A 22,357-nucleotide genomic window follows, 5' to 3' on the forward strand; every position below is an offset into this window, starting at 1 on the left:
TCTTCGCTTTCCAAAACTTTGCACCGGGAGATCAAGGTTCTAAATTCTTAGTGGTGCAGAGATTGAGAGAAATCCTTGGTGAGACTCAGGAAAAAGTCCTCTGGTATGGAAAGTCCAGCTGACCTTTCAGCTAAGTTAAAACAGGTCACAAACCAATCTAAACCATCAATGTGTGACCCTGGCATAAAACTGCAGAGAATTCTAGGTCTACACACAAGAGACTGATGAGAAGGATGTCCCCACTCGACAGAGAGAGAAAAGTTCTGCGGTTTCCTTTTCATTAGGTGTTGGCTGTGTATTTTCTCATTCTTCTCTCTGGATGACCCTCTTTTGCCTATTTTATATTTCCATGTCTCTAGAGAGTAGGGTCAGTCTAGGAAAGAGAATGAAACTCAAACATCTTAGCAATGATAATAGAAGTCTGGTGAGTTAAGGAAGTTGAAAGGAGAGTAAAGTTAAAAAAATTTGCTAATATTAATTACCTCAGCTCAGAGCTATTAAATATGAATATAATATAATGACTAGATCTAACTTTCAAAATTATATACTAGTTCTATTTGTCTATGTTTTTAAGGCATGGACTTTTAAAGGCAAATGGAGGCAAAGGCAAAGATGATATTTACAACGTGTTATAGAGCGAATATAAACTTCAAAAAATAGACAGTAAGTGTTGAAAAAATTAAAATGTTAAGTGCCTCTTTGCTCTTGCCCTTTGTTTTGATGAGCAACTTCTAACTTTTCCAATATCCTCAACCATCTGTGACTCATTTTATTTGTCCAATGGTAAATATTCAACCAGGGAAATGCTTGTACTTGACTCACGTCCTGTAACTTCTAAAGATAATTGAGCTGATACAATATGGACATTTTGCTTTTACCAGGAGTTTTTAAATGGAACAATGTGGAATGCTTCAGTTAACCTCATTGTTATTAGGCCTAGTGTTTTGCAAACTAGATGACGACTTTCCTCCTCCCATTTTAACTGTATAATTGAAGTTTTTCTTGGATAAGACTCAAAATATATTCAAGTCCTAGAATGTGGGGGAAAAGGCAGTGTACTAACAGTTCATTGAGAATGTGTCAAAGGAGTACTAAAGATATAATTTAAATGTTTAGGGTTCAATACATAAAAAGAAAAAAAACACACCAGCTTCTATTTAATAAATGTAAGTTTTGCATCTTAACTCTTCTTAGATTGCTAAAAACAGCTTCACAATTTCTTAGCCTTGCACTCAGATGATAAACAAGGTACTGTTGCTGAAATGATTTTAATATTAACCTTTTTGTGAGAGGAGAGCTTAAAAGACTCTAAAAATACAATATAATATATACATGGTTCCATTTTAAAATAAGAGACACATGAAACTGCTTGCTTCCACTAAATTTGACACATGTCTGTGCCAATTTAAATACTTCTTTTATATTTGTATAAAAAAATAAAGGTAAAAACCAAGAATAAACAGCAGTGCCACAACCCACTGAGGTATATGTACAGGTATTTCTCAGAATAATAAACTGAAATATACCTTCTGGAAAAGTAGCTCGGTAGTCTACAGATTCATTTGAAACCATTTCTGTAGTTGGGCTTACACTTCGGGCACTTACAAGCCTATCCAAATGAGGAGTGTGTACTCTTGCATCATAGCGAACTAAGTCACTGCCCAGATCTTAAAACAGAGAGAAAGAAAGAGCTGGTTAAAGACTTGGCCATTATGGGCCCCAGTAGTCCAGAACTCATGGTTTTTATGGACAGCATATAATACAGCATGTATGAATCCATGATAATTTTAACTGTAACGTCTTTATTCTTAAGGTAACTTAAAATAAATAATTTAAAAAAATGCACCTTTAATTTGCTTTTTCTTTTTTAGCCACAGGAAAAGCCCAAGTAATAATAAGAGTATAATTGATATTGTGACAACACCAACAATCAATCCTGTGAAATTCTGGTCTGGTTGAACTATTACTTTTCCGAGGACAGTTGAAGAAACTGCTTGCTTCCACTAAAAATGACAAATGAAGAAACAGTCACAATTCAGCCATGATATAGTTACAACATATAAGTTGCAGGTTGAATCATAGTCTCTCTGTGCCCCAAAATACTGGCATAATTCCCTTCAGAATATTAAGACATTCCTCACCCATCTTTAGTGTTCAAATGATTAGTAGGTACAAATCCCCAATTCCTCTGGTTTAGTCTATGGTCCCATCCGATACTTAGTTGTTTGTATTTGTAACTAGGTATGAGGGATAAAAAGATAAATAAGACACAGTTCCCAATTTTGAGGAGCTTATGTATAGAAGGGGAGACAGATACATAATTGAATGATTATAAGGTAATGTGAAATGTGCCATAGAAGAAGGAATAAAGAGTAAGAAACAGAGACAATGGGACATTAATTCTGTCCTGGAGGGTGGGGTGGAGTGCAGAGAAGACTTCCCATAGGAGGTAATCATGTAATTATTATATACTTATAATTACTATGGGATAATAAGGTTTTAAAACTTCCATTTGATATACAGGAGAAATCTTTGAGGTCCCTTCTGGAGCTAACATTTTATGATTTTTAGGATTTATGGTCCTTCTGAATACCAAACTGATCTCATGATTCAGTCTCAGATTTTCTAATTTTTGTACTTTTCCATTTCATAAGTTTTTAGAAGACTTCGGAAAACCCTTTAAAAACCACTCGCTTTGGTTCTAGGTTATCAGATTTAGCTGTCTATGTGAAAGAAGTTACTGTTAAATAGTTTAATTCTTATCTTACTTTGACCAATGCTACATATTCTTTTACTTAGGGCTTCCATGCATTTGCAATCACTGTGAAGGGCAGCGGCATGCTGGGGTGGTGAGAGGCTGGGGAAGGACATTCTTGGATGTGACCTTGTCCCTCCTGAGTACCACAGCAAATTTTGACAAGAGTGTGCTGTGGTGGAGAGGAGGTGTGGGTAGGAAGGCCCTTTGAGATCTATCCTCTGATACGAGAGGCAGGAGACAGTGTGACAAAAACTCACTATTTCTAAAATAACAACTAGGAATCAAGGCTGAGTTGATGAGCCAAAGCCAACCAACAAATGAGCTTTAATGATTCATTTTAAGCCTGCAAGTGACATAATTACACTAGTATCTTTATTTATATCATGAGAGGAATTCAGGAATCCCACCTCTATATTTAGCTCACTGTTCAATTTCAGCAGGTCATTGGGGACTGTACATAAAACGGCTTCAGAATGAGAGTGGATGTTCTCACAGCTCTTATTTCCAACTTTTAACACTTCACCTTTCACTGCTTCAGGGTCAATGTCATTTCCCTGGAAGAAAAAAAAGGTTGTTAACACTTCACAGTTATGCAGGAAAGCTATCAATTAAAAGGAATATAAATATACTGCAGTTGCAGGCCAGGTGTTTGCCAAGGCATGTGATTTTATGATACTCATTTTCATGGGAATTTGGTTGAAGGGGAGCATGACCATTTCAGAGACTAACTAGTCAGAAATCACGGCATATAGCTTTTCTATCAAATTGTATTTTACAGAAAAGGAAAGAGATTCTTTTTTCACAGCCTTTGGAATGATGTCTACCCAGGTTCCCATGAGTTGGAAACATAATTACCTAATTATTGTTTTCAGGTAGTATTCATGATTGGCAAGACGCAGTTTCTGCAATTGGGAGTGTTTAACATCTGCCTAGTGCAGTGGTTCTCGACCTTAACTTGACTTTAAGAATCACACTGAGACCTTTAAAAAAATAAGTCCTGGTATCTGGGTCCCACCTCCAGAGATTATGATTCCATTAGCTTAACATGAGGCATGGGCATTGGTATCTTTTTTTAAAAATATTTTTTTACTGTGAAATGTATGCAGAAAAGTGATAAATTTCAAAGTACAGTTTAACAAGTAGTTTAGAGCAAATTTCAAAGTACAGTATAAGTTAAGTTCCACAATTTCAGGTACTTCCTTCTGGCTGTTCTAATACACTAGAAATATAAAAAGAAATATCTATATAATGATTTAGTAGTCATAACCATCTGTTAGATATCCTAACTTCTCTTTACAACTCCTCCCTCTCATTAATCATTCTCTCGATCTTCAGAGATATATGGGCAATGACCATTCTAACTTCTTCACATTGAACAGGGGTGTCGACATTATGGGGTAAGGGAATGCAGCTGGTTGATGTTCGCATCAGTATCTTTTAAAAGTTTTCCAGACGATGTTAATAGATAGCCAGATGGAGAACGCCTGCCTAAATGGGGCAACCAAAGGATAGATCTGAGCCTCTATGTTAATATCTTTCTTTTCTGTTTGAGTTGAACAGTTTCTTTTCATCAGTTCTTCACATCTGAATTCTACAGATAATAAATGAATTTATTTTCCAAGAAATTCTTATTCACTATGATTTGAGAGCATGATTATGTTCTCTCAAACAATTATACAATTACATGAAGATTTTTGAAAATTATTCATTTCACTTATTTAGTTAACTGAGATTTCCATTAGGCATTTAAAAAACATCAATGTTTTGTTGAAGAAACCATCAATTAGCTTTGGGAAACATAGTACAATTTCTCATATGAAGACAGTGTGTACATTTATTCATTAAACTAGCCAGTACTCTGAGGAGAGAGAGATCAGAACGTATGATTTTCTTATTGACAAAGAGCAGCCAGTTATAACTACAGTGCTGCTACTTTGTTTTGTATGTGCAAACTGCTTTCACATATGTTGTCTCATATACATCTAAGTAGATTGGTAGGTCAGGTATTATTCTGGGAAAAGAAACTGGGAGAAAATATTGAATCTGGAGTTTAAGATAAAAGGGATCTGGAAAAACACTATCCTGATATTTCTAGAAGTTACATATGTAGTATGTTGAACCAGGTGAACCACACAGGGCAATTCAACATAGAAGCACATAAATCTAACAGGCCACTTTGGGGCTTCAAATGACAACTTGTTGGTTAAGTCTGAGGAAGGCCTAAGGCACTCACTCACACAGTGGAGGGAATTCAGGGAATGACAAAGAAAGAGATTAAAGACCTGAGGGCTTGATTTATGAAGGGAGGACTAAAATGTGTCTTGCTTACTTAGATAGTAACTAAGTTGGGGGAAGGGATGAACATACTACATTTACATTTCCAATAGTCATTCTTTTACACTCAGAATATTTTGGATGTTTTAAAAAGGTTTCTCTACCAAAAAAAACAGGTCACATAGCCTGAAAAACTGACCCCCTTTTCATATGTGCTTATCAAAGAATACATGAGGTAGTGATGTATAGAAGAAATTACCGTCAGTTTTGCATGAGTAATTGTTTTAAAAGTCTAAAATGAGGAAAGGGGAAATCCAACATATTACAAAAGTGATACTGGCAGGTAACTACTATACAACAGAGAGGCCCAAGTCAGGAAAAATAAAAATATGTATAAGGCTACTTTTTTCATTTAAAATAAATCTCATCATTGAGCTGTGAAAAGAATATATTTAGAACTTACATTAACCCTTATTAAATAGAACATATTTACAAAATTGGCTCAGTTCTTCAGTCCTTAAAATGGTGATATATAGTTTTTTATATAAAGCAGTGGAGAGGGAGCTTTCTATCTTTAGTCCCCTACGTATAGAAAGCAATTTAAAGTTATAATTTCAAAACTGTAGAAAAGCCCCTCTCAGTTAGGTATTACTGTCATTCCGGCTTCAAACATGGAGAACCATGGTTCCGAGAGGGAAAGGGACTTGCCCAAGATCAGGGAGCAAATTGAATCCATTTGATACAAAATCTACTTCTCATCCACAGTGAGTTAGACACTGCTCTAGTCACTGGGAATACAAAGATGGACATGTTTCTTCTTCTCCTGTAATGTTAAGTGAAAACTAAGTGTACTCAATGTCACATCTGGATGAAGTTGTTCCTTGTCTGTTTCTTCTTCAGCCCTGTCCAGGTGTGGCATAACGTTTCTATCTGGGATTCAGGCCTGGGAATTCATGTCTTAGATGGGGGTGAAAATTGGTGGGATTTGAAATTCACTATTATACTAGGAAGAGGGGCCTGAAAGGCTTTCACACATCCAGGTGTCTACAAGGCTGAACCAGAGAAGTCCAATTAAGCAGTGAGGTGTAGGCTGGTAGCAGGGCCCAGCTAGGCAAGGGCCCAGAGTCCAGGGAGATCAGGCAACAGAAAATCAGCAAGTCAGTGCTGGTGGTGGTGGTGGTGGTGGGGATTTGTACTTCAGCCAGAGGATTTAAGTCCCTTAGACCAGGAAACAAGCCAGAAAAACTTCACAAAAGGCCCCCAAACCAAGTTACACAGGATGTTAATAGGCATTTGTAATTTGAAAAGAGCTGGGTGAACCAAAATTACATTGGTTTCTTCATTGGCTACTTTGGGGCCTTTCCTAGTAGGCACTGTGAAACCACAGGTGCAGTCTGTGCGTCAAATTTCCCAAACTTATTTGGCCTTTGAATATGTTTGTACACAGAATGCCTATTAATTCTGGGCTGCACAGTTGAGAATTACTAGTTTGAACTAAGAGATGAGCACTATCATTTTAAGCATCTGTTTTGACACCGGGCCATATGACCTCTGAGGAAAGTACCCTTCACTTCCATTCTGTTTGGAGTCAGAAATGGTCTCACAGCAGTTGTGACTGGGACTGGGCTATGGTTATGGGTAACTTAGTCACAAGGGGGGAGAAGACAATTCTGGCTGGCTCTGGGCATCAGGTGCACCTGGACTGGCTGAGGGAAACTTTGGCTCAGAATCAAGTTCCCTTCTAGATCGTTCTGATGCCCAGTCACTGCAGCTTGGCCTCTACTTGAGTTCCTGAACTTTTGTTCTTGTGTTTGCAGTGTAACAGCCTGAACCTTTGCTCCCTGCCTTGGCTATCTTTCTGCCCTCTTCTTCCTGTCCAGATTGGACTTTCAATGCATCTGTATTATCATATATTCCAATATGCTCCAGGGTAGGTTAAACCCCCAATGCAGTGTCTCTAACAACCTTCTTCAGCCCAAGTTCCATGCAATATGCTCATGTACAAAAAGTCAGTTAATTAGAAAAAAACATATGGGGTTTCTTTAAACAGAATTGACTTTTAGATAACTGTAAAAAGTCTGCATGTATTTCACTGAAAGAATTGCACATTTAGCTACATACCATATGATAGAAAAGTCTTCCCATTATGAAGGGTATACAGGTAAGCATTAATGAGGGTTAAGAATGAGAAGCATTGTGATTTAGTGGAAACAAGACCAAATTTGGAATCAAGAAACTTGAGTGTGAGCTTTAGCTCTGCTATTTTCTCCCTGGGTGACCAAAGACTAATCACCTAATCTCGGTTAACCTCTGTTTATTTATCTATAAAATGGGGATCATCACTGCTGACCTGCCAACTTCACAGGGTCCATGTAAGACTCAAATGAAATAGTATGTGTCAAGATACTATGTTAACGGTAAAATTCTATACAAATGTGAGCTGTTGTTATGAGTATTGTGTGATATTCCCAAAGAGATGTCTCCTCCCGATGACCAGTGTCCACACTTGGTGCTGGCTGACTTGAAGCCTTGGCGATATATTATCCCTACATCAATGAGGTTTCTGATTCATTCTGAAGACTGGTGATCCTTGGTCCCTACTGCGATCTCTTGACCTAAACTTGGCTGACTGTTTTGGCCATGGTGTAGTCACTGAACCAACTGCTGACTGAGGCAATTCATACAACTAGGGCTGGAAATGATCACAATCTCTTTTTAGCCAAGAAATTCTTGCATGCATGGCTTGCTTGTAGAACATGAACCTTTCCTGGCAATAAAGAGCAGATCTCACTCCAAATATATGATTCTATCCATAGCACTTTCATTCATGGAATACAAACATACTTCACATTCATGCTCTGAATGGTAACTGAATAAGCACAGCATGAAATAAAATGGTAGCCTTTCTTTTGAAGAAACAGTCCAATGCTTGTCTTGCTTGTCTCTTCTTATGCTTTACTTTCCTTTGTCTCTGCCCTAAGAAAGGGAAAGGTTTTAATCTGATCAACTTTAGAACTAGTAAAAAGATAAATTGCTCTCACAATAAATATTCTCTTACACCTCTGATTTCTTTTTTATACACAAGGAAAAATGGACTTTCGGAAAAGACTGAAATCATGATGCCAAAATAATCCCCCCAAACTCTGCCACCCCTACCAGATCACTATTCTATGAACTGACAGGTGCTATACAGTTGTTAGAGAAAAGAATCATTCTGTGTATAGGCAAGAAAAGAAAGTGCTTTGTGTCTGTCTCCTGAGACCCTTTGGGCCATGTTTAGAATAGTATTGACAGACTGAGGATGATGTCAAATCATGTTTTTCTTGGTACAACAATTTTGTAGGACATTGAATAATGGGCATTTAATTTGTAGAAAAAGAAGTTTTTCTATTCTATGTAAAACTGTGCTTGGAAGGACAGATTAAAAAAAACACACAATTATCTCTAATCCCTCCATTGTAGATACAGGAACATGTAAATAGAATTTTTCTGGGCATAAAAATATTTGCATGTAAAACTTTGTTTTCATAAAGAAAAACCAATTGGAATCTTTCAAACAGCAAACAGTAATTGTTGAAAGCAAAGGCCACAGTAGATTAGTTTTATTGAAAAAAAGAGAGAAGTGATAAAAGCTCTTGCTCTCTTTCTAAAACTAATTAAAGAAGCAGATGAAAGAACTTTGCTGTGGTAAACATGCTGTTCATTGAAGCGGGCTTCCATTTAATTTCATGCCGGGTTTGCTTAATTATTGTACAAAACACAACTGTGAGGTTAGTAAACTTGTGTGAGTGTGAATGTGTGTATGGGATGGGCTGCAGATAAGATGTGGTTGAGAAAGCAGAAAAATCTCAGTAGAAACAACACTGCTTAGACAGACATGACCTACAGCTACCTATGTTACATCCAGACAAGACCATCGTATCTTTGTGTTTATTCATATTTGCTTTCAGGAAAAAAATTTCTGAGTGTCTAAAACAATGTGATGAAGGATAAATATTTTGCTGTTTCTAGTGACTGGGCCAACAGACAAGGTCTTGATCATTTCACCTGTTTTATTACTATTTGAAGTAAAAATGGCTGAAGCAACGTAAGAAAGCTGTGTTCTAGTCTTGGTTCTTCCACTATTTCATTGCTTGCCAAAGTCTGTAATCTCTCTGGGTTTTAGTGTTCTTCATTTGCAACCGGCTGGGGTTAGAAAATATAATATATTATTCTCTGATTAAACTCTATTTGAGACTAATACAGTCTTAAGGTGATGGAAATATAGTTCCATCTATAAATAATTTAGGAGATGACCACACCTAGATACAAAATTCCAAGTATTACAAGGAAATACAGAATCACAATTAATGCATTTACTTTTAGGGCTCCTACCTTTTATTGCATAACAAGCACATAATTTAGGTATTTAGGGAAATGTATAACATCTGCAGGATAATGCACTCACAGGAAGCCTATTTAATGGATTTGTTTACCACAGTTGATACTTTTTAATGTATTCACAAGAAAGGGTTTAAAATGACTCATTAAAAAGCAGTCCATGATTATACTTATCTTTTTTAGTCATATGCAATAATGATTTGTTTTTCAGAGCTAACATACTTGCTGATGTAGTGTGAGATGTAAAGACAAACTACAATTCTATTCACATACCTATAAGTCCTTTAAGTTCAAGCTGATGACTTAAAAAAACGTTTAAACGTTTCTTACCTTAATTTCCAGTACATTTTCATTGCCCATTGAGATCATCACTGGCTTTGCAAAAGGCTTAAACACAGGATTATGTACATAAATGAGATCAAAGTAATTGGAATGGATCCCATCTAACATGAAAAAGGCTTTGGTTTTAAGGGGAAGTTGCAGATTCAGCTGTTGCAGTGAAGGAGTTGTACAGCAGATTATCTCTGAATTAGAACGATGCTGACATGCCTGTAGTAAGACACAATTATGCACTGTAAACAGAATATAATTTGACACTATCAACAGCAGCTTTCACATAATCCACTTCTTCAAACAGTTTATTGAAAATATATACTTTCTGGAAAAAAAATCTGCATTGAACTTCCTAATATTGAAGAACACATGCCTGGAAACATGACAGATGCTAAATTATCCACACAACCAGTCTTCACAGGAACACAGAGCTTCCTTTGGCTGGAATCAGCCACATGGATCTGTCTGAAGCTGGGGCTCCTTCGATCATTTTATTTTCCTTAAGATGACAGGACAGTTACCTGTAGGCACTGCTTCTTCACCTTGTGAAGCAGCTACTGCAGAAGTGGAGCTGAATTTTGTGAGGTACGAAGTCCTTGGGTTAAATCCTAGCTTTACAACAATTTGTGAGAACTGGGGCAAAGCCTGTACTTAGAACCTCAGTTTCCTCATTTAGAAAGTAAGAGTAAGACATTATTCATAATGTGGCATACTTCATGCCAAGGTGGTTTATAAACTGCCAAGCACCACAGGGTTAACATTATAATTAACTATGTTGCCGGGTAATCTTTATCAGTGTATTTTAAGCGGTCAATTACTGAGTGCCAGGTTCTGTGCAAAATACAAGGATGGTCTCATTTAATTGTCACAGTAGTCCAATGAAGTAGGAGCCATGATTAGACCCGCAATTTACAGATGAAGCTACCGAGCTCCCTGCTTACATAATTAGACCAAGTCACACAGCTTTGAATGAAACAGCAGGAGACACAAATCCTCGGCCATCTGACTCCAGAACTCACTGCCTTAAGCCCCATACATACGATTTCTTGTTTTTCTCTAGAGTACACTGGTAAATCTTTTCCTATGCTTTTTATTTCACAAAGGCTGTGCTATGATTATTCCATGCCCTTTCATCTTCCAGTTCATACCACCCCCTTTGGAATTCTGATTTATGGAATTATGGAAAATGTGGTTTCCTCTTGATTGTGACTACACTAAACTAGCAACACCAAGTAGGACATTTAAGGTTAAATGGTTGAGGTTTTCCCCCCAAGGAAAAGACAAACAAGCAACAACATCCCTTTGATTTCTTTTTCTTTGATAAGTATAGTTGGAGATAAAACAATTACTTATGCCCACAATAGAAAAAGGACTCAGGATATACATAAAAAGCACAAACACGAAATTTGGTATTTTATATTTTCTTTTAAAACTAATTTTAGAAAATTAATTCCTATGTTAAAAAATATGTTGTAAACACATAAAGATAACATACATAAATTTCATATGAATATAATATTGTGTTATTTAGTTTTATACCAAATTATTATTATAATGCTAAGAGCTATTTATTTGAATCATCTTAACTGAAATGAACAATTTACTGCCATCTCAATAATCCTCTAATAACAACAAGAAATTTGAAAACTATTTAATAAACTGCTGACTTCTGGGACATAACCCACATTAGAAAATGAATATACATTTTATTAAGAAGGTGGTTACCACTTTTTATTTTAAAAGATTAGCGTTTATTAGACTTAAAGTTACTGTGGCTGGATCAATACATCTAAACCAGAATCAGATCTGACCAATAATTTTTATTTGTTAAATAATGAATGGGCTCAATTCATCATGGTCAGCCTCAAATTCTATAAGCAGCAGGGAACACGGAAGGAACATATGTTTCTTTATGAGCTAGTTTTCAAAACAATAGTAAAACAGACCCACTGAATTTTTCACTCTTGCAGATTCTAATGCACAGTTCTATTGTTCTGGTATGTTTGTGACTAAAAGAACAGACGTTTATATTTCTAGATATTGGAAAAGATAAGATTTTTATCTTTTCCCATTGCTTGAATCCTCTTCCAGATATGCAATTCTTAGATCTGACACCTAAGATGTTTTTTAATAAATACTTGAAAACGAATGAATGGCACCAAGAGAGGCTCTCTGTGTCATCATAATTCTGATAAAGGGGAAGGAAGGGAATTTTAGTCAAGCAGGCTTGGTGTTATTAGATGAACTAATAATTTCTCAAATCTCTACTTAAAAAGTCATATGCTAACACTGAACAGGATTACTGTTGTTCTTACTTGGTTAATGAAAAATTGTTATGCTTGGTTGTAGAGAACTGATGCCTTTTAGATTAATAGCAGTGGTAGTCTAACTTTGTTTGTGGCTGTGTGTGGGGATTGGCTTCAAAGCCCTTCACTTCATGTGGTGACTCCCTGGGGTAGCATCTCTCAGGAATATGATAAAAATCTAATAATACCCCTTAGAGGTGATGCAATGTGGCTGATTGAGAAGGTCAAGAAAAATCTCATTTGAGATGACCTTATTGTTCAGTGATTTAGCTTGACATTTTTAGCACAAAATTGGTTTTTGTAATTAAAGAACAGAGTAGCTTTAGTCTTCAAGATATATTGGATGGGGAATCAGAAAGAAAGTGCTATAATTCAATCTATCATCTGCCCAATCGAGACACTTGAGAGAGAGCACTTGGAACTTTCATTCTAAGTTAGTCCATAAATTCAACCAGATCAGGCTATTTTAAATTAGAGAAAAACATCAACAAAAAGAATGGAATCTTTGTAAATACCTCCAGTCTTCCTAAGGTATAAACTGAAATGACCATTTTAATGTGACCTATACAAACTGTTAACAGCACAAAATGAGTTGATCACTTGTTAAGGCAGCATTCAGTTTAATTTTGACTGATGCTACAAATAAAATAAGGAAAGGTGGAGAAACACTAAACAGCATTCACACTCTGGGACACAACATAAACATTCTAATGCTCTTTCTTGTTACTTGATAATGTGCTAAGAAGAGATCAAGAAGAACAGTAACAAGAGGGATGCGTAATGAAGCAATGTGTGTCTGACATTAGAAAGACATGCTTCTGCAACATTAAAGGCTTTATCTAAGAGTTTCATTAGAGCACAGCAGAAGATGTTGTATTATACATTAGAAAGGGAAGCAAGGCGAAGGATGTAATTTCTATTTGTACTGATTGTCTTTAAAAACAGCTTCAAGTTGGTAATCACCATTTGTATCTAAATATTGTATCTATCTATATGTATGTATATTACAAAGTTAGCCCAAAACTCTAATTTTAGTTGTTGAATAAAAAACTACTACTTAAGATGCAAGGAAGGTAACTAGAAAACATTAAAAGTAAACCAATAATGTCCTTTCTGTGTGCTCTGTGTGCATTTCAAGGCAGAAAAGCCAATCTTTGAGTATAGTCGTCGTTCAAAGGGCTTACCACTGTAAAGTTCCTTCTTGCTTCATGGACATTTATGACCATTCTTGGGACACTAACTGAATTCAGGTTTTTTCCAACACCTGTTATTGTGCTTCCACCACTGGCAAAACAAAATGGAAAAATGGCAATATTGAAAGTTTCTCTTATCTTCAGAGAGAAGTTCAATTTAATCACATCAGAGATTGAAAGTTAGAGTCATGGCCAAAAAAAGTCAAATGAAAGTGTGGTGATGACTCCTTTTTGAAAACATCTGAAAAAAATTCATAGTTCATAAGCTGAAAAAAATGCATGTCTTTTTATTCACCAGATATACAGTAAAAATGTGTTTTTTTTTCCTTTCTGAAAGGGATATAAAGAAAAACAAATTTAACTATTATTGCTAGACTGATAGAATTAAAGGAAATGGAGCAGATTGAACTGGGTCCAATGACATACTGATTCAGAGGGCTCTGGTACAGGGGAAAGCTATGTGTAAAGCAGGCAGGGGAAAAAAATACGAGGGATGAAAAAAAGGTGGTTCCAGAATTGGTATGTACTTAATATAAGTGCGTAAAAAATAATGTTGCCACATTAAACTGTTTTACTGAAATCCATTTCAAACATAACAGAAAGGATAAAATGCTTCTTGGCATGAATTAACAAAGATAAACTCAAATTGGACTAAAAAACTGAATGAATTTTTCACTTCTGAATTGGAAAGGCAGTCTTCAAAGGAAATGCAACAGCATTAAAGAGATAAAACTGCAATTCCTCTTGACTATTTTAAAGCCAAATCTTCTTTATGTTCATTATTTTCTTATACCCATCAGAAGATTTTACTTACCTGATAAAAGATTTGGTTGGATGAATTTCATAGACAATAGGGTCTTCTCGGTAACTGAAGCTGGAGGCCTCTCGGTTAGCTAAGTCAATTTTCAATTTAACAGGAAACTCAGTTGAAATGATTTGGGCGGGGGTATAACATTCGAGAATACTATTTGACACACTGAACAAAAAAATTAACAAAATGGACTTTAGTTATTAGAGACACACATATTTTAGAATTATAACCATATATCAAAAGGATTAGAGGACAAAATGCATCATGTTTTAAGGAGGCATTCAGTTGAATTTTGACTGACCTTGCAAATAAAATAAGGAAAGGCAGAGGAACACCAGACAACATGCACACTCTAGGATATAACATAAATATTATAATGCTCTTTCTTGTTACTGGATAATATGCTAACAAGAGGACAAGAAGAATAGTAACAAGAAGGATGGCTGCTAAATGGGACTTTCCTGATGTGGTCTTGAAAAGCTCATACTAGGGCAGGCTGTTTATATTTGAATAGATCACAAATTTGGCCTTGTTGAAGACAAGCCATCCTTGACTTTAAAATATTTGGGATGTTAAATAATTTTTGAAGTATCCTTTCGGTACTTTATTAACCAAGCGCTTTTAACTTGAAGCAGCAAAAACACAACCTCCTTCCAAACCCAATCTCCTCCGGCTTTTCTCCAACCAAGAAAATAATTCAGTCTAATTGTAAATCTTGACAGAAATGTTAATTTTAATTTCTTGTCAGTTATGTAATCTCACAGCTCATAGTTTAGTGAGGTTACTAACGTAACAAGAAAGAGAGTGGATGGGGAGACAAAATTGAAAACTGAAATTAATAAATAATAAGGGAAAGGAAGACGATTCAGCAAAAGGGTGTAGATGGATTTGGGAAGGAGGAACAATTTTTGTTAGCAGAAGAGTAAATACTAAACATCTTGATTTTTCTCTATCAAAATCAAAGAACACTCTTTGCTTGTTAGGTATAGTTATTACTCCAATTTTACTGATGAAAACAAAAAATAAATTTACAACACCTTTTTAAAGTACATGTTTTTCCACCAATTGAAATGTGTCTAGAATTGCCACTGTTTAGGTGCTTTCCACTTAAAGTAAGTAAAGTGCCACCAGCTTTAGGACCATAACTTGGAGTAATACTTGTTATTAGAGGATCCTGAATGGAAGAAATAAAAAAAGAAAACAAAAGAGAGTAGCTTGTTAATTTTACAACTCCAAAAAGATTAAGTAGCAATCAAGTATCTTAGTTCATGAGAAAAGTAATGCTCAGTCTTACCACATAGGAAAATGTACTATATTGCGCTGTCCCTCGACCATTTGAAATAATTATGGACATATTAAAATGTTCATTCATTGCATGACCAACTGTGCATTTCAACCTGTAAAAAGCAGTTTAACATATTACAAATTCAAAGGCATTTTCTGGCTTGGCTGTTTCATACGAAAAGACATTAAATTGTGAGCTAACTACTCTGAAGAGCAAACATAGTTTCATGGTAAGCATTAGGCTAAAAATTTTATAATTCTACTTCGGCACTATTATGTCAAACTTTATACTGATTGCATTACAAGATTTATTCAGACAAAACAGGAAATTTCAAACCTCTTCAATGCAGTCTTCACCAATGGAAGAGTTCATAATAATCTAAGTTCAAGCCACAAAATTGTAGGAATAACTTGGGGCATACTAAAGATAAAGAAATGGTATTTCAACAGCATCTGCAACAATGAGCTAACCATAAATTATCTAAATCTCTTCATTAAAGTATGTCAACAGGTACTTTTTTGTGGTTATACTAGACACGTTTATTTAAATTACTTAAAAATTATGAAATTGTAATGGGCTTTTCATAGAATTACTTTTGAACATTCTTATTATAGTTCTGAAAAAAGTATAAATACATTTTGTTGTAATAAATAATTTTTTTTCACAAAGAGAATGCATTATGTTTCACTTTTATAGGTCCTAATTTATAATGCAATGATCTAGAATTCTGGAGAACTTGCAAGAATGAATGGATTTGTTTTGCCATTAAGCCAAACATATAACATTATTTGATGTTCTGGTCTCGGTAAAATAAGTATATTCAGACTTTTGTGTAACTCTGCAATCAATTCTATGAGAAATTAAATAACCACTTGATAGAACAGATTCAACCATGAGATTCAACTATAAAATTTGAAATACTTGGTTGTTGCTACTTCAAGATAAGTAATAATTTCTGGATTCTTTGTTCATTATGGGTTACAGAGCTGACAGAGGGCATGAGTAGAATACAGCTGAAAGAGCACAAGTCTTGGATCAGGAGAGCTAAGTTCAAAGCCCTACTCAGCTCTTACTCTCTGGGTTACGTCTGCTAGGACACATTCTGCCTCTGAACTTAATTTTACCCCCTGTGTAAAATGGGAATCACAACACCACCTCCCTTTGGGGATGGCTAAATGAGACGCACTCCATACATTACAGTGCCAATAAATATTACCTAATTATGAATTGAAACTTTTCCAAAAAAACAAGTCTAAAAAATGTGACTTAGCTGCTTCACTACATTTTTTTTTATTTTTTAACTTTTTATTTTGACGTAATTTCAAACTTACAGGACAGTTCCAAAAATAACACAAAATCCATACAGAGAAGTTCAACACCCCCATACTCCAGTATGCCAGTTTTACGCTTTTGCCATATTTGCTGTCATTCTATCCAGCCATCTATTTAGTCTCTTATATCTGTCCGTCAGTCCTGTCTGTGTATCTAGTTATTTAACAATCAATTTTCTAAGTATTTGAGAGTAGATTCTGTATATCATGCTGCTTGCATACATAGTACTACCATGTATATTTCCTCAGAACAAGAATATTCACTTATGTAATCACCTGAAGCACAATTATCAAGTTTGAGAACCTTAACATTGATAAAAACTTTCAGTCTTTTTTCCACTGTTTTCATGTCCCAAATAATGTCCTTATGGACCTTTTCTCCTATATTGTTAGATCCAGTCCAGAAACATGTATTGCATTTAACTGTCATTGTTCATAGTTGCTCTTTTTTTAAATATTAAATTTTAAAAATATATATCATAACTTTCCCATCTTAACCACTCCCAAGCATATCATTCAGTGGGATTAAGCACATTCACAATGTTGTGCTACCCTCACCTGCATCTGTTACCAGAACTTTCCCATTACCCCAAACAGAAACCTTATACCCATTATGCATTAACTTCTCATTCCCCCCTCTCCCTGTCACTGATAACCTGTACTCTATTTTTTGTCTCTGGCTTCACTACATTTTGAAAGTTCAGCAAGTGAACTTAGAAGAACAGGGTCTAGATCGAGCTGTTTACTGATTTTTATAGTAAAAACCTTTGAAGACTCACCATATTCGAAGACTCTAAAGATGGAGTGAGCCCAACTCTTTCAAATCTACCCAGACGGTTTCTGAAGAATTATTAATGGTTAAAAAACTCCTGAGATGCTGGATTCTTCTTTTCTTCACCCTAGGCATTTGTTACCTTTCTCCCTCCTTAATCCCGGCAAGTAAATAAGGGTTAAAAACAAAACAGAACAAAGCCCAGAAGGGATCTGATTGGCCAAGAGTTGGACTTTTTGAGCAATTTTTACAAGTAATCATTCAAAAATAAAGCTTGTTTTCCAAGCACACTCCCAGTAAAACATTTTAAGATCCTTACGCATTTGTTGTGCTCTCACTTAAGGTCAGGGTACAGCTCTCATTTCCAACGAGAACTCTGGTTTTCTTTAAATCCAATTTATTATTCCTCCTGAATCCAAAGTCCCAGCCACAGACGGTCAGCATTGTCCCTCCTTCAAGGGGCGCACTGGTTGGGAAAACCTACAAGAACAATGGAGAACTTGAACACAACAACAACAACAACAACAACAAAACAGTCTTTCATATGTGTGGAGAACAAACAAACAAAATACCTATCTTTAAACAGTCTGACATTTTTCCATTCTCCCATTATCGAGTATAAACTGAATTTTCACTAAAGCAAAAAGTGTCAAAAATTTCAGAACATCTGGAACAAATATTAAAACTACCTGACAGCCTGATGAGACAAGTTGTTTTCAGGAGAACCAGAGATGGGATAGAGAGCAGATTTAGCCTAGGTAGGAATGGAAGGTTTCTTGGGCTGCTCTGAAGTCAGTTATGTTTCTTATGGGTCTTCTGGGCTTGAACAGACATACTTTGAACTCAGACTTTTAAATGCTTTAACTCAGACTAGTTATAACTCCTTCATGGTCCTCTAGATCAAACCCTGATCAAAACTCCTTCGTGTGCCCTAGGAACCAAGGGCCAACATATATGCCTTGTTCTGTGTACCAGCTGGGCATGTGCCCCATTCTTGTTGCTGTGGTATTCCCAGAGAAGAAAATCACACAACAAAAAACACCTTTTTTCGTATCCAGTATTTGCACAGTTGCATTCAACAGCTATTCTAAAACCAAAACATAGATGGTATCTGGGATGATTAGGTTCATGTGTCAACTTGGCCAGCTTTGATGGTGTCCAGGTGTCTGGTCAAACAAGCACTGGCCTAACCATTACTGCAAGGATATTTGTGGCTGTTTAATAAACCAGAAGGCTAGTTTATTAAATCATCAGTCAGTTGACTGTACCTGTGACTGATTACATCAATGAAGGGCATGTCTTCCTCAATAAGAGAATTCAATCAGCTGGATTTAATCCAATCAGTTGAAGACTTTTAAGGGAGAAAGAGAGAGAACCTTCACTTCTTTGGCTAGCCGGCAAAGTGCTTCCTGAGTTCATGGAAACCTTCATTGGAGTTGATGCCTGCCCTATGGAATTTGGAAGCGTGCATCCTGCCCTACAGAATTTGGACTCATGCATCCCCACAGTTGTGTGAGACACTTTTATAAAATCTTATATTTACAGATATCTTTTGTTGGCTCTGTTTCCCTAGAGAACTCTAACTAACACAGTATCCAACGTATATCTACAAATCCATCTATTCATTTGCCTATCTATCTGTCTGTTTATCGAGTATCTACATTGGGTCAGGCACTAACAAATAAACAAATGAATCTATGTTTTATACCTGTTAATTCACATTTACTATTGATTTAAGATTTTTAAAAAATGTGGTCACTATTTAATACATACCAGCTAGTTAACACACTGGGCCTTTAAAAATTATGTACTATTTAATAAATACAGCATATTATTTCTGTTAGAAACAGATAAAAACAGAACCGGAGAGGACCCAAAATGTGATCTGTATTGTAGCAATTTTTCTAATTATCTCTCTTGGCATTATTTTACTTCTCATTTCTAGGATTAATTTTTTCCCCTCATGTTCAACGGCAGATAAACAAGTTGTTCACTGTATTATCGTGGGCTCACTTTTTGGGGTGGTAAAAGTAAAATATGCATTTATTACTAATACTAAGGCAACTCTGATATGATATTATTAGGCTCTTATGCAGTTTGCAAGGTAATGTTCTTAAGCTAATACCGTTAAAAACAAAACAAATTTCCAAGTTAAAAATAAGCTTCTCCTCAGCAGCTTTGTGACAATTGAAAAAGGAAATGCTCTTTTGGGGAGGACATATTGTAAATTGTGCTGTAAAGTACAATGGTGGGAAAACACAGCACCACTGCAGAGGCAACTCAAAAACCAGCATAAGTATTTGCTAAAGACCAGTCTGTGGAAGTTTAAAAAGTGATGCTTTTACAACTTAGGAGGGCTGTTAGCAAAATTCAAATTTGCAAACCCTCCCATCCCTTCCAAGTAAATAATCGCAAACCAAAGTCTTAACTTACCCTTGTTACCAAACCCTTTTAAAGTCGTAGCTTAATGCTTTTATGACAGTCATTTACCCATAAAATCCATTACACAGTTGTGCCTTTCATGAAATTTACTTTGTCCATGTCTAGCTAAATGAGAACTTTTAGAAAAAGAAATCTATCTATTATTATGTTAGAAATCCAGTAGGAGAGAATAAGACATCCTACCCTCACAGTCCTCTCTCTATTCAGACTGAGACTGTCACAGGAGCTGTGGCTGTTCCCTTTTCTAATGAGGATGCTTCTCATTGAAAACAGCTGACCCCGGCTGATGGCCTGATCCCACTGTCTAGATCCCCACCTCTCTGCATAAAAATGGAATTCTATCCTCTGGACACATGACTTTCTATATAAGGCAAAGGGATCGGTTGGTGACTGAAAGAAGACTTTGAGAGTTGGTGCACTGGCAATAGAAACGGATATTTAAAAACCTCTGCTAGGACCTCAGGATTCGAAAGGCCAGCTCTGTTTACCTTTTCTCCTCTGGGGAAGGATACTAAAGGGGGCATTTGGGCATTTCCCCCTTAGCTTATGGGATAACTTTCACTTTTCCAGGGGAAGAGGAAGGAAGCAATTTTGGGGCTACCACACCCTTAGATAGACCCAACATTGGGGTAGCAAACTCTAAATTATCTTTAAGGGTGGGGAAACCCTGTGGGTAGGAAATGGCTGTCCTACATTAAACCATGGGGGCTGCATCTCCCACCTGTCTGGACAGGGAAGAGATAACCACAAAATAGGTCCTGGCCTTTCACAGGTGAAAGATTGAGCCACTGATTAACCCATTGCACAAGTATTTTAAATGATCATGTTTTCAAATTCCATCAAGGTATTATATGAGAAAACTAAAAAATCCTTGAAAATGGAAATAAACAAAGGAGGCTTCCTCTCTTCTTCAGTAGGGAAAAAGTCACAAATATGTTGGTGACAGAGTAGTGCCTGCACTCCTCCTTCTCCCCCCACCCAAATAAAAGAGATCATTGTTGCTTCTTTCTGAATCTTCTGATCAATTAATTAACAGTTTTATTGTCTCACTGGGACTGAATACAATCCTGCAATATATACATTTATCCTAATAAATTCAGAGTACATTAGAAAGTACTCTTCCTTTTCTGAAGCATTTCTCATTGCTCTTGAAGTATGAGATCAGATAACATGTTTGAAACAAAATAATGGGCTTCCAATCCTGAAATCTCTCTCATGTGTGGAATTGCAAACAATTTCAGCCACTGAACTTCATGTACCTTGAAAGCAAGTTAACTTTCATTTTTTGGAAAGTGAAATTCTACACATTAGCTAGATTTTGTGCCTATAGAGTTGAAGACAGATAAGAAAAAGATGAATAACCTGTTTTATTTTTTGCAATAAGAATGCTGAATGTCACGGTTTAGTGCAGCATGAAATCTTCCTAACAACTATGAACCAAAAAGGATTTATGGACTCAGCTGCATGGCTTTCCTTCCAGCCACATAGAACGAGCCTTGGAGACTGGTGCATGATACAATGCAACCTTTTAAAAATATCAAAAATAGAGTGTTGGCATTATGAAAAGTGAGTGAGGAGGGAGATTAAAACAAATTATGAAAGATTCTCTGCTTCCAGAAAATCCTAAAATATTTACTGTTTCTAACCATCATTTTAAGACGCTTTAGTAATAAAAGCACATCCGTAAAAATGGAATGTTTCATTTGTACAAGTTACCAACCTGTTTTTTTTTTTAATTAAGAATACCAGGTTGCCTATTTTTGAAATGCAATTGTTGTGATTTAATTGAACACACACACACACACACACACACACACGCTCTCACAAACTCCCCATATCTCTTTCATGGAATAGCTGAGTTCAAATTTCTAGTGTCTCAAATTGCCAAGGCTGTGTATTTGTAAAAGCATAAAATTCCATGTGGTTTCAAAAATATATTGAACAAAAAAGTACATAAGCCTACCGTGTAGGTTTAAATTTTTTTTTTTTAAATTCTTTTTTGGTTTAGTCTCTGGCTAATCAAGCTAAGTCTTAAAAATTGTATCACACCTAACAGAAAATGATTTGATTAAAACCTAGTCACCAGTACAAATCTTGCCCCAAACCGTAACTAAATAAAAACAGCCATCTGCTTGGAGGCAATTCTTGTTCTGACTCGCACACTTTGTTTACGTGGGTTTGAATCAGGCAACTGAGACCTTTAGCTTGATTCTTTCACAAGAACCATTTACTAAAGTCCAACTGTTCTACATGCAGGCAGAGAAAATATACACTGGGTCCTCACCAGGGAAGTATTTTCAGCAAAATGCATTTGGATAACGAAATTGGAAAATATTGCCATGGAGATATTTTTAGTGCTAAATATACGCTCAAGCAAATAAGGCAGCAGAGAGTTTTTGAGCATGGCCGCAACATCATGGTGAAGCCCGAGGCTAGAACTTAAGTTCTCTATTGGCAGGAGGCATGTTTGTC

The 22,357-nt window shown here is 36.0% G+C and overlaps 1 protein-coding gene across 2 annotated transcripts in view; it reads right to left on the reverse strand.

The window, feature by feature from the left end:
• The window catches only part of MET (MET proto-oncogene, receptor tyrosine kinase), a 106,367-nt gene that overhangs the window by 19,628 nt on the left and 64,382 nt on the right, over nucleotides 1–22,357 (reverse strand). The window contains exons 6-14 of one of the 2 annotated variants that reach the window (XM_037836324.1): nucleotides 17,763–17,923; nucleotides 15,350–15,452; nucleotides 15,093–15,229; nucleotides 14,059–14,220; nucleotides 13,236–13,335; nucleotides 9,743–9,961; nucleotides 3,166–3,312; nucleotides 1,847–2,003; nucleotides 1,527–1,667 (exon numbers count right to left, since the gene is read on the reverse strand). In XM_037836324.1, coding sequence (XP_037692252.1) covers nucleotides 1,527–1,667; nucleotides 1,847–2,003; nucleotides 3,166–3,312; nucleotides 9,743–9,961; nucleotides 13,236–13,335; nucleotides 14,059–14,220; nucleotides 15,093–15,229; nucleotides 15,350–15,452; nucleotides 17,763–17,923 — 1,327 coding nt within the window. Of the gene's footprint in view, nucleotides 1–1,526; nucleotides 1,668–1,846; nucleotides 2,004–2,141; nucleotides 3,313–9,742; nucleotides 9,962–13,235; nucleotides 13,336–14,058; nucleotides 14,221–15,092; nucleotides 15,230–15,349; nucleotides 15,453–17,762; nucleotides 17,924–22,357 lie in introns of those variants that run through there. The other variant, XR_005216979.1, reaches the window with a different exon arrangement.

This window comes from Choloepus didactylus, chromosome 5, assembly GCF_015220235.1.
Source record: "Choloepus didactylus isolate mChoDid1 chromosome 5, mChoDid1.pri, whole genome shotgun sequence".
NCBI lineage: Eukaryota > Metazoa > Chordata > Mammalia > Pilosa > Megalonychidae > Choloepus > Choloepus didactylus.